Source organism: Zootoca vivipara, chromosome 2 (genome assembly GCF_963506605.1).
Source record: "Zootoca vivipara chromosome 2, rZooViv1.1, whole genome shotgun sequence".
Lineage (NCBI taxonomy): Eukaryota > Metazoa > Chordata > Lepidosauria > Squamata > Lacertidae > Zootoca > Zootoca vivipara.
Window position 1 is genome coordinate 68,622,838 of NC_083277.1, and position 13,567 is coordinate 68,636,404.

General features: G+C 43.1%; 1 protein-coding gene across 7 annotated transcripts in view; it reads right to left on the reverse strand.

Moving 5' to 3' along the window:
• TCF7 (transcription factor 7) overlaps nt 1-13,295 on the reverse strand; it is a 122,726-nt gene extending 109,431 nt beyond the window's left edge. For all 7 annotated transcript variants that reach the window (XM_060271676.1, XM_035105451.2, XM_035105448.2 and 4 more), the window contains exons 1-3: nt 12,526-13,295; nt 12,227-12,293; nt 11,229-11,335 (exon numbers count right to left, since the gene is read on the reverse strand). In XM_060271676.1, the coding sequence (XP_060127659.1) occupies nt 11,229-11,335; nt 12,227-12,293; nt 12,526-12,795 (444 nt within the window). In that variant the 5' untranslated portion in view covers nt 12,796-13,295. The remainder of the gene's footprint in view (nt 1-11,228; nt 11,336-12,226; nt 12,294-12,525) is intronic.
• Nucleotides 13,296-13,567: the final 272 nt, after the last annotated feature.

Sequence of the window (13,567 nt, forward strand, 5' to 3'; positions counted from 1 at the left end):
TTTGGATACCCCACCCGCACATGTTATACAATTCATTTTTAGAAACCGATGCAGTATGATTTGAGAACAACCAGCAGTACAGTTAGGTATAAATGACCAGTTGCTGCTCTTGTTTTCCAAATAGTGGGTGGGATATCATAGAACTGTAGAGTTGGAATAGACCCAAGGGTCATCTAGTCCAACCCCCTGCTATGCAGGAATCCTGCCCACAGCCGTTCCTGGGTGGTACTGAATGACCAACCTTCTGGTTAATAGCCAGACACACTTCATGGAGACAAGTCCTGATCTTGCTTTCTCAGAAAAGCAAGTTCCGGCAAAGTAAACATGCTTAACGTCAGAACACTTTGAAATGTTCGGCTGGTGGAAAGAAGTGTAAAGGGACAAAGCATCCAGAACTGGCAGATCCAAGGCTGAACTAGATGCGAGTCACATTAATACAAATGTGCAAGTTTTTGTTATGTAAATAGCAACTGCAGCATCAGGACATCAGTGAGAAAGGAGAGTTTAAACCTGTCCACTCTTGCAATGGTCACTACAAAAATGCCTCCCCCCCCAAACTTTTTTTTTTGCTATAGGCATTGGGTGGGCAGCCTCCACAGGTGTCCATGGTGACTTTCTTCCAAATGAAATTTTGGGCAGGTTTGTGATTTCTGTTGGGACCACAGCAAAGGCGGAAAGGGCTAAAGTTCCTTCCACCCCCTGCAATCTGGATGCTGTGCAGCCTCCCACCCTTCTGGCAGCTGCTACTGACATAACAGAAAAAGTATGTTCACACAATTAATTCTACTTCTAGCTTGCTCCTGGAGAGACCAACTACCCAATGGATTATATGTGTAACTGTTCTTCTAACACAGTTTTACGGGGTGAGCTCCCATTGCTCGGTCCCAGCTCCTGCCAACCTAGCAGTTCGAAAGCACGTCAAAATGCAAGTAGATAAATAGGAACCACTACAGCGGGAAGGTAAACGGCGTTTCCATGTGCTGCTCTGGTTTGCCAGAAGCAGCTTTGTCATGCTGGCCACATGACCTGGAAGCTATACGCCGGCTCCCTCGGCCAATAATGCGAGATGAGCGCGCAACCGCAGAGTCGGTCACGACTGGACCTAATGGTCAGGGGTCCCTTTACCTTTTACCATATGTGGCAGTAGAAGTGGAGATGCACGGAAGATGAAAGGTGTATCCATTTGCACTCAGTAATGTGTGAAGGAGCTTGCATCAATTTTTCTGTGCATGCACCCTGTTTTGGGAAGTCAGTCTAGATCGGGGTCCCCAACCTGTGGCCCATGGGCAGCAAGCGGCCCACAGAGGCTGTTTAGTCGGTCCACGAGCCGCCCCTGAACCGAGCCATCCACTTGGTGTGTCCCCGCGCGCTGCGCTAAGCCGACACAGCATGGTACAGAGACTCTCTTCTCTGGAAATCGCTTCTGCGCATGTCCAGATGCCGAAAATCGTGTCTGCGCAGGTCTGCGGCACCAGAAATCACTTCTGCACATGCCCAAACGCCAGAAATCACTTCTGCGCAGGCGCAATTTTCGGCATCTGGGCATGTGCAGAAGCGATTTCTGGCGCCACGGATATGCTTAGATGCGATTTCCGGCGTTTTGCTGCGCCAGTCTGGCCCATGGAGGATTTCCGTGGGATTGATCCAGCCCATGCCCGGTGAGCCTTGCCAACCCCTGGTCTAGATACTGGTTCTCTTACATGTACACTTAAAAAAGACAACGACATATAGCTATTTCAGATAACAGAGAGAAAAAGTGGGCATTTTAACACACAACTGAGGGGGGATAGGGAGGAAGAGGGAGAGAGAACAAACAAGCTTTCGACTTGGTATTAAGGAAGGAATAAATTTTCCCTTTGCTTAATATACAAACCCACAGAACCCAAGATGGCTTACACGCAGCCAGAATCTGCCCTTCCATCATAAATGTTTATTTTAAACCCATAAAACTGGATGTCTCTGACCTCAGCCTGTTCAAGCCAAAGGGAGTCCTTGTGTTGACTGAGGCTGAGCAAGTCTGGCCTGCAAATACCTATGGGAAACCCCAGCTCATTTCCGTAGCTAACACACCCAGTTCCAAAATTAAGAAACATAGAAGTGCTTCTTCAAGCCTTTTGGCTGCTGTATATTACCGACCTGCTGCAAGATGCAACAATGTTCAGAAAACTCCCTCAGGTGTCAACTTAATTATATTACCATAGAAAGGAGAATAGTTTAATCTGATCAAAGTTTCAACATGTCTGACCTTTAAGGTTTATAACCACCTAAAAGGCAGACCTACCTACTGACGAGGTACCTCAATTTGGTTTTAAAGTGATTTGTACCATTTAAAAAAGGATATACTTTTATGATTTATAGTTCATTTTGAGGGGGAAAATTAGCTTTTGATGACGATACATTCCACACAGGTTTCTGCAATAAGCATCGCTCTGTCTCTTTCATCTCTTTCAAGGAGAGGTCCTGGTAAATGTAGACAGAGCTTCAAAGCTGCTGGATTAAACCTATCATATATACACTGCAGCTAGTATTGAAGGTCAAACTATGTTTTGATACGTGGCCAGACACTTAGCGGTATAGCAGACAAGAGAGACTTCAACCAAATGCTGTGATGAGGTTTTATCTTCCAGAACAGGATTGTTCCATTCATGGCTTCCTCTAACAAGCCTCTAACAAGCCAATGCAGTCCTCTCCCTGTTCTCCTGTTTGTTTGTCCCCCTCCCCTTTCAAGTTGGTGACTTCTTGAGGTAACTGAACATGCTCAATCATCATAGGTCCAGTTTAGGGTTCTTATTTTAGTTCCCCTTTGGTTTTTAAAAATATTTTTTTTAATGTTTTGTACTTCTAAGACACCGGGTATCCATCCAACCACAAATCTTGTTAGCACTCAACCATCCAAGTTTGTGATTAGAGTGAAATAGATTATGGGGGTTGAGGTGGCAAAGAGAGCAAATGTATCTTTTGCCTACTTCAAGTGCAAACATGGTTAGATACAACATAGAAAAGTAAAACACTGCCACCTTCTTTCTACCCCGCCCCCAAAACCAACAGAAAAGCAATATTAAAATACTACAAGTTTAAATTCTTAGAAATCAAAAAGCAGCATTGTTTAAATATCCATTCTTCAGGGGAAAGGCACATGTAAATATCATAATGGTGTAAAATTATTTAATATGGTAAATACTATTTGTGTTTTTATATTGTAAACCACCTTGGTATCTTTTGATGAAGGGTGGTATATAAATCTAATAAATTAAACAGTGGGTATATTTGACTGTCTTCCCTCAGATTATCTGCAAATTATCTGTGGTGCTGGGAGGAGATGTGGCTACCATGTGGACAGCACAGAAATATAGAAAGAAAGTAAAAAAGGGACACAAGCATCTTCAAATCCACATTAAACACCAGTGTGCATGAGCTCCCTTGTCCTCTCCAGGCTAAGTGTAGAACAGGCATCCCCAAATTGCGGCCCTCCAGATGTTTTGGCCTACCACTCCCATGATCCCTAGCCAACAGGACCAGTGGTCGGCGAAGATGTGAATTGTAGTCCAAAACATCTGGAGGGCCAAAGTTTGGGGATGCCTGGTGTATAACAAGAGGCTCCTAGTAATGAAAATATACATGGCAGTGTGAATATTGAGGGGAGACGTCTTCAGATGTCCAGATAACAGCTAACACACAAACACTGTTTGCTGCTGACAGATAGTCCTGCTAAGATGCTAAGACTGAAACAAATCTTCTATGTAAGTGATCCTGTTATAATGTATGCTGAGATAACAACATTCAGGTTACAATCCCAAATACCCTTACCAGGGAGTAATACCTGTAAAACTCAGTGCGACTTCCTCCTGAGTAAACCTATTTAGGACTGTGCTGCCAAACTAGATTTGCACGCCCTTGATCTTCCCGAGAAACATTATTATAACTGAAGTACTTACTCTTTGGTGGTTTAGCAGAACAGGACCCTTGACAGTTTCGAACAGCGCTCCAGAGGGAGGCATATGAAGGGGAGCAGAAAAGAAGGATTACAGAATTAATCCCAACCTCCTACATATGTTTACAGGAAACCCTGACAAGAAATAATACACCCTTCACTAAACATGGGTAATGCACAGTAATCTCATTTCGGGAAAAGAAGGGAAAGTGAGAATCTGTTTAGAATTTTAATTCAAGAGAAGTACCCCTGCTAGAAAATTTAGTAAATCAATGAAATCGGGCACAGGGTGGGGAGACAGAGAGGTTTATTTTTGGGGTGGCAGGAGAACAACTATTCCAAGCTTTCATTTACACTTCCTGCTGCCTTCTTCACTCTTTCCAACAGCCCTTCAATGGAAATGCTCCCAATGGAATTCACAAAATGCTCTCAGGCACTTTTACATTGCTGGAAACTCTTCATCTAAAGCTTTTACAGGGGAGCTGGGCAAGATTCAGGTATTTTAAAAGGCCAGTTCATCCCCAGCAATCAAACAACGGGCAGGTCACATCAATCCCTTTCTATGGCCCTTGAGTGAGTGATGCCCAATCAATCTGCAGGCATCAATATCTAGCTGGATCTCACCCCGTTGGAATAATCTGTCGGCCCAAGCTACTACTTCTCATCTGCCCATGTCCTCTACCTCTGTTCCTGCATCCTGCTCCGTAAGCCACCTGTGCTGCAGGGCTGGTATTGATTCAGGTAGAGCAACTGACCACTGTATTTACGAGCTTCCCCAAGTGTTTCTGTCCACAGAATCCCGGCCAGAAACCAGATTCAGTGTTGCCTTTCTCATTACCTCCACCCATCTTAATTGCCAGCTCAGATGTCCCTTTCCTTCACCTTGGAATTATCCAGATTTGCTTCAGCTGGGAATTTCTGGAAAGACTGGCACTCACATTAGGAAGAGTGAGGTAACTGCCACAGTTGGCAAATCCTGGGGGTAGGGAGACAGTAGCAGGAGCAGCCCCACCCACCATTTTTAAGTCCCACTGCAGTTCACCTCTGTTGGAGGATAGAGCTGTCTGTGCCATACAGTCTGTCCTGTGTCCCCAAAGTGAGCCTGCTGCCCTCAGCTACACTGCAGCACACTGACCCATGCTTCACATTGAGAGTAATGTGCAATTGGGAGTCCAGTTGGCTCTGTATGTATGAATGGTGGTGGTGGGGCCACACCATCTTGTCCTTTGACTCAGGTCACAAAATGCCTTGAGGCCAAGCCCTGATCTTCAGCACTTACACATACGTATACTGAAACAAACTAAAACCAGAGGCACTGCAATTGTCTCTCAGGTAGAATCTTTCAGCTTTCTAGAGGTGATAGGACTATGTTCTGACTTAAAGCTTATCTCTCTCTCTATAGCCACAGAGGCTCTGAACCAAACCTGTTCAGCACTGGTTAAGGGCCTTACCATCACATCTAAACATATTTGGAAAGCCTGAAAACGAGTTATATGAAATAAGATAAAGAGAAGTGAACACTGGGGATATAGATGTGAAAGGAGGTAATGTTGCAAGCAACAAAGAACATCACAGCTGCCGAGGAACAAGGAGCAGTGTTAGAAACTCGGATATATAAGCTAGGAGCCAAATTTCACCTTAAACCTAAATTGCGGTTGCCACATCGGAATGTTTATTAACCAGGGCGGTTGGACTAGATGAGCCTTGAAGCACTTATAAGGTAGGATAAAATCGGCAAGATCTTCAGACTTATGAAAATATGATATTGGTAGCAACTGAATGCAACAAGTATGCAAGAGTTTGCTTATGACTTTTGAAGAAAACCCAATCCAATCCAATCCAATATAAATACAAAATAACCCAAAAGCCCATGATAAAAAACCCATGTACAGCTACATGCTACCTCGCAAATCTACTTATAATCTTTTGGGCATTAATAACTAATATTCCAACGGATAGAACAGTGAAATTGTTTTCAGTTTTTATGGCTGCAGTTTTAGACATTCCACTAGTTGGCAATCCATTTCCCACTTGGAGGTTTGCAAGGAGGACAGATCAACACATAATTTTTCTGTTGCTTCTTAATCTCTAGGGCATTTCTTTTGTGCTACAAAAGGCATTTGGGTTAACCTACCTGTTATTTCTGTGGTTTACCTAAATAAGAAACAAGCAAGTCATTGTTTCTCTTAGTTTACGTGTCCAAAGAAGTGTTAAAATATGCCCTATTCCCAAATGAGCATTAAAACAAGTTTAAGAAACAGAGATGCTTAAGTCAATAAGCGTAACATCAGTCTACTTCTTCTGACTGGGAGTAGTATAAACCTCAAGGCACTTCATCAAAGCCGCTAACAGATATCTGCAACTGTTAAAATCATCCTCTTGCATAGGGCTAAATGCATATCTTGACCCACAGACTTGGATTCCTTTTTCTGCTTCTAGCAGGAGCATGAAACAATGTGCTTAAAGAAAAGAAAACTTTTTAAAATTCTTCTAAAAAAAGCAAACAAGTAATATTCCAAAAGAAACAATATAATATTTAAACCAGTAAGTATTTGGCTTCTGCTGTGCCAGAAATTTTGAAAAGTGGTATAGGACAGATCCCACAAAGAAGAACTACACTCTGCTCTATCCGGTCCAGCTGTTGCAGGTTTCAGTAGTTAGCAACATTTGAAGGCCAATGTCACATATTATGTGGAAGTGGTGAAGCAAAAAGTGCAAGTGATATTTCCACATAACATACAAGGGTGCTCTAAGAAACCTCCTCTATATTTTCATGTGTTTGTGTGCTCATGCCTGTACTTCTGTCCCATCAATCAGACCAACACTGAATCCTGCTCAGTAAAATGTAATGGGACCTTCATTATCTCTTTTTGTGGTTTGTTTTTTAAGGTAATTTTCCCATTTCCTTATATTCCTTTTCTTTCTTTACACTAAGTGTAATGAGGAGAATGCGCCTATATTTCTAAAGCAAGCAGTGCTCTTGCTCAAATTACTGCTCCAGTTTTCTATTGCTAGCAAAATGAACTCCCATGAACAGTCCAGTCCATGAGCTGTCAATCCCACTGTCCCTTGTTTAGGATTGCAGCCTTATGTTTTTTTCCTATATTAACATTACGAGTGAACTAAAACAACTGCATGCTAAAGCTCCTTTAGATCATAGTTTGTTGTTGTTTTATGCTATATTTTTCCAGAATTTTCACTGTGTGAATTTTTGGCCTGGTGTGGTAGGGAACTTTGAACCACCCAGTAATGGACCAAATATTAAGGATATGACCCTGAAACACTCTCCTTGTAGTTAAAGAGACACATACCAAGGATCAATCAAAATAAAAATGAACTGGTAGCACTTTAACAAGCTATAAAAAGTTTTACTGTGTCATTTAGGCTTTTTTTCTTCTGTAGTTTTCATTTCTAAATTACCAATGTCCTGATATCCATTAAAATTAGCAACTGTTACATTATATCCTTTGCACTTTTAAGCAAAATGTTCCTCTCTTTAAGGGTCACCCATGATAGCAGGCAGCTTCAAGTGTTTTCCATGTGATTTTGACTCATAAAACTTAGCAAAACATTGCAAAGTTGGATCTTTCCCCCTTTTCTGCGTTTAGGAACTGGTGCTATATTTCCCTTCTAGTTATTAGAAAATATGAAAAACGTTCTCTTTAAAACCAGACACTACCCTTCAGGAAATTCTAGAATTTCAGGTATGCCCAAGCCAGCACCTTTGCTTGCATGCAGTTACCCTAGTACACCAATCTAAATGTAGACTAGCTCCACAGTAAAAGCAAAAGGTTCTGGAGCATGAAAACCTGCGCCACTCAGCACCAATGATTGCATGAGCAGAGCTCCTGTAATTAGCTAGTGATCAGTTCTGTCAGTTGTAGAGGTGCCAATCACTTCTTGTTGAGCATTAGCAAGGGGATAGCGAAGCAGCTTTTGGTCCCAGTCCAAATGCTGCTACCCACTGAACAGGTGAGAAGCAGCATTCTTAGCTTGGAATGCCCTGAACACATCTTAGGCAGGCTTGCACGTGTATGTCTGCATCTCTGCACAGCAGCAGGATCCAGTTTCTGTTTCCTAGATGAGGCCCAGCATCTTTATGAATTGAGCCGCCCGAGCTTGTTTTCATTTCACGCAGATGCACATTTGCCAATTCTATTTCGTATACCATTTTGTTTTCAACTCCCATTCTTTATTTATTGTGAAAAGGGAGAGAACCACTCACACCTCCTGTGGGATTAAGTTAAACTGTCTAGTTACATTTGTAGCAAGCTAAGGAGAGAGAATGCTGCGATTTTCATTGACAGACATTACCCTTTGTTCTTAGAACTCACACTAGTAATTTTCTTCCTTTGTCTGGAATAAGATTCTTATTACTAAATAGCAGCATTTACATTCTTTGATGGCAAAACTTACTTTGATCCTTGCTGGAAAGCAACTGTTTGAAACCCTTTTTAAAAGGGGGGGAAAGTTTGTCCCTTTTGTTTTGTTTACACTGCTATCTGCAAAACGTGTACCACAGAGCTTAGAAAGAAGGTACAGAAAAAGGTAACCAAAATGATTAAGAAACTGGAACAAGTTTCTCCAGGATGGAGAAGGAAGTCCCATTGAGCTGAATGGGGCTCACTCCCAAGTAGTCAGGTATAGCACTGCGTTTAAGGTGATTTCTTGGGGAGATGGGGAAGATTGACAGAGAGGTATTATAGAGGTTATGCATGGAGTGGAGAAGGATAAATTGCTCTCTTATTCTATAACATTATAATCGGGACCTTGCTTCCACAAGAATGGCTACTGGCCAAGACAGGAAATCAGGCAAATTTAGGAAGTGATGGTCTGGTGACAGCTGCCAGTCATCATAACAAAATGAAGACTTCATCTGGAACAGGCAGCAAACCAGTTATTGGGGAGGGGGCACAACAAACTTCTTGCCCTGCTTGTATGCTTCCTGGAGACATCTCACATTTGTCTAGAACAATGTTTAAATCTAGCAAGACCTTGCATTCGGCCTGAGAAGTACCATGGGTTTCACCCAATCATTTTTCTCTTTCTGTGGGAAAGTCACTTCAGGTACATTTTCTACCACCAAGACTTGGGACCGTTTCCTCACAACTACCTAGAATTCTACTAGAATTCTTCCTTCATACACTGAAAGCATTGTTCCATCTAAAATACTGCTGAATAGAAACCCACAAACACACACAGCTATCTCAGGCATCAGCTGTCTAAGAAACTGGTCTGCCCATTGTAAGTTCGATATCAGACAGTGCTGACTGTATGCTCAACTAAACCCAAAGAAGTTTACCGATCTAATGGAAAGCAATTGTTTCCCGACTTGGCTATTGTAAGAGATGGGTATATAGAGCCCCATGACTATACAGCTAGACACTTGGCATCTGGGGGCTATAAGCAATAGAAAGAGGGGGTAGGGAACAAAACAGCAACACAATCCAATGCCTGCTCTCATCCGCCAAATGCAATCAAGCTTTATTTTAAAATTTTAAAAAAGTTGTACATTTATAGTGCACTCTTAAGACAGATCTGCTTAGAAGAAAGTCCCATTTTCAGAAATGAAACTTACTCCTAAGTAGGAACATCAGAAGCTGCTTTATATGGGATCAGACCATTTGTCTGTCCAGCTCAGCAGACTGGAAGCAGCTCTCCAAGATTCCAGGCAGGACTCTCTCTCAGCCCTACCTGGAGATGCCAGGGACTGAACCTGGCACTTTCTGCTTGCAAAGCTGATGGCTACATCCCTCCCCTCCCCAAGCAAACTTGTATAAACTTGTGGCCGTACGCCAGTAGTAAGCCCCACTGAACACAATGGGATATGCTTCCAATCATACATACATAGGAGCATACTGCAGATCATAGTATTGTCATCCCAGTCAAACATAATACTTATAAGTAAGCTCAACTGAAAGTTGGCGTGTGTAAAAGGAGATCGTATTTCATTGTCACACGAGAGGCTTATAAAGTACTTGAAGCAACATGACGAAAACAAGGCAGGAAAACAGAAAAGTATTTATTCAACTGATATTTACCTTTACAAAAGAAAAAAAGTGAAACTAAAAATAATAATAATTGCAACCACCTTCCTGCAGTCGAGATGCTCAAAACATGCCAATCCCAAACACATCTCTGTCGAACCGAGTCCCTCTGCCATTCATAGTACCTACTTCCAAATGAGTAGGCATAAGTTCACAGCCTAATACTTGCAATATTTTAAATTATTTGAGAGGATGCACACAAAAGCCAAATACTGACATATTGCTAGGATTGTTTCCCAGCACACCAAAAGCATCACCACCACCAGGTTAGCACTGGTTTATTTAGTCTGACTTTTTCTGCATATAAATTATTGCAAGACCTAAATTTAACAAAATAATTTTCAGTGAATACTAAAGAAAAAGAGAGACAAAAATGTAGGGACTCTGTTGTTATATTTTAGTCACTATCCACAACAGAGTTCCAAAACTCCACTGCAATATATATATATATATATATATATATATATATATATAGGCAGGTCTTGCTCTCATTTGTACCAGTAACCATCTGCTTCCAGTCTACTGATGGTTAGGTACTGTAGTCTCAGCTTTGCCAGTATGAGAAAAATGTAGCTTGAAGAGTAATTGTTTATTTGTTAAAAAGCAAACAAACTGATTTGTTACAAGGTATGCAGAGTACAGTGCACTTAAATGAAGGGTTCCTACATCATGCATCTGTATGCAAAAAAGGAAAGTGTGTCTGTCACTAGATCCTTCGTATGAAAATTTCCTTCCAACAAAATGTTTGCCTCCTTGCAATAATCTCAAAACTAATCTACTTGTGCAAAGAGAACAGGGGGAAATAAAAGTGACAACTAAGGCAGTACTCCTAGACACAAGCCAGCAGCTCCCATTGAATCAAGTAGATTCACCATAATACCTCTGAATGTACTTTACTACAGTCTCTATACCCATGCATGCATTCATGGAGGAAAACTCCAGTCCTAAATATATTTACAAAGAAGTCACATTGATTTGAGAAATACTCAGTTCTAGAGTTTACTTGGATTAAAATTACTTGGATTAAAACTTAATGGAAAGAAAAATCTGGAATATGTTAAAAACCATATATATTCAAGAACCAGATTATCACTTTTAACTAGGCCATTCTCATGTGTTGCTTTTTAAAATCATTTTCTATACTAAAAAAGCATAAGATATAGGGACTAAGACGGTTGTCACTACTGTATTCTAATGTAAGCATAACAATGTGAAGTCTTAGAAAACTTTACAAAACGAAGAAAACTCACCAAAGGTGACATCGATCCATTTGGCAGGTAAGCATCTGAGAGCATTAGGAAAGGGTATCCAGAGTAAGAAGATCCTTTATACATCCCTGGGTCCTGATGTTTTAAGCCTGTTAAAATAAAAGTTTAACATTAGGACTTTGTCTTACAACCAATTCCTACACCATTCATACTTGCCTTACGACAAGAAGCACCACTGCATCTCTATGTAACTGCATGTTTTAAAACAACAGCAACACTCCTTTGGTTATGTGCATCTTTGCAGAATCACTCCTCCACCTGAAGTTAATTCCCCTGTTGCTAGCACACATCAACCCAAAATCCTGACTTCTTTGGTAGCGACAGAAACAAACCAAAAAGCCACAAATAATCTGAATAACAAGCTTGATGTCAAAGTTATCACCGCCCTCCACCTTGCCTGATCTGACAATACAACAGCAGCAGGTTTCCCAGAGTTTTGATGAGTGGGGGAAGAGATGTGCATTCCTCAATCTGTTACCAAGCTCTGTTCCAGGTATTTGTACCAGGTCTGCCCCTCCTCCAGGAGGTCCTCAGACAGTTCCCAATCCAGGTACTCCAGACCCAGAGCTGATCATCAGTTTGAGAGACAGACTTGGATCAGGAGTGCTCAGACCAACCTCTGCTTGCCCCTCCCCCCAGTCTGCTTTGGGTTCCTCCATCCCTGGCATTACACATATTAATCATATTTCAGTTATGAGCAAGTTGGGGGTGGGGGGGGGAAAGGAGATTGTTACTTATTAAGTTTCAATGGCTTGTACTGTTTGGTAGCTTAGCAGCTAAGGGCTTCAACTACCAAATCAAAGTCCCTGCCTCCCTTGATTTTCTTTTTTATACTGCTTTGATTTAACAGAAAGACTGTTTTTCTCCTGCCGCCAACTCCCCCACCTCCTCCCACGCTCCTCATCCTCTCCTGAGTTCAGCATGTGAAAAGGGGAGAGAGAGAGAAAGAAAAGGCAGAATGAATGGATTCCGAAACTGACCATCCTCCATGTGATCCGGGAGTTTCTCCTGATAGACCCTCTGCGTATCCTGCAAGCGCCTGATAGCCTGTGTGGAGAGGGAAAAGAGAGAAGAGTGATCAGAGGTGGATGGAAACTATTTTTAAAAGTTTTAACTTTATATATATATATATATATATATATATATATATATATATATATAATTTTTTTGCTCCTTTCCCCTGGTTATAGCTCGTTGTAATAACCAGGGGGAGTGAGAAGGTGGCAGAGGGGCAGAAAGCCCTTTGTGGTGCGGAGTGGCGAGGGTCTCCCTCTCTCACCTCGGAATGGGCTCCTGTTGTTGTCGCCACTGTGGCCGCGGCGTTAGAAGTCTGGCTGCTGCTGGGGCTGCTACCGGTGCCGCCGCCGCCTCCTTCCCCTCCGCCGGTGCTTTCGGACTCATTCACCAGCGATGACTTGAGGTCAGCCAGATCCCCCTCGGTGAAGACGTTGGCCTGGATCTTCTCCTCTTGCTCGCCTTCGTCCTTAAAGGCGATCATCTCGTCATTGGCTCCCAAGTCATCGCCTCCGCCGCTGTTGAGCTGGGGCATTTTCTCTCTCCTTTCCGCCCCCCACCCCCAGCCCGAGCCACGCCACCAACAAGCGAACTTCTTGGTCGGGGAAGGCGACTGGGGGATTTATAGATATATATATATTAAAGGCCGGGCGTGGGGAGGAGGGGACGCTTTGAAATACAGCTACTGGTCTCTGCGCACCTCGAGGAGAGCAGCCCTCTCTTCTTTTCTCTCCTTACTTTTAAGGGAATCTGCCGGCAACTCGAGACAATCGGAGGGATTAAAGCAGCGACCAGTCCGCACCTCCTCCTCCTCCTCTTCTTCTCCTCCCCGTGTCTGCTTCGTTCCTCCCTTCCAGCCCCAGGAAAGTTTGACTAAGTAGCAGCAGCCAGCCCTGCCTGGGCGAGAAACCGGCGACGGCAGCGCCAGAGGCTTCTACTGGGAAAGGCACGGAGCGCCCGAGAGAGTGAGCGCTCGTAAGTGCGCGAGCCAGGGAGAGAGCCCCAGAGAGCCCCAGCCAAAGGCTTTCGACATCAAAGCAGCCGCCGGGTGATTGACAGCGGCGGGGAGGGGTTGGCGAGGCTCTGTTCCTCGCGACGCGCTCTTGCCTTAAAGAGACAGCAGCACCCGTCTCCTCTTGCAAGCCCGCTCCTGGAGATATGCCCCATTACAGGCATGCAAAACCTGCCTCACTTCTAAGGTAGGGGGGGGGGGGGTCAGGAAGAAGGTGCCGCTTCCCAAACGCTACAGCAGCAGCAGAAAGGCAGCAAAAGAGGCATATTTTTTTGTCTTCTACCGGCAATGAAGC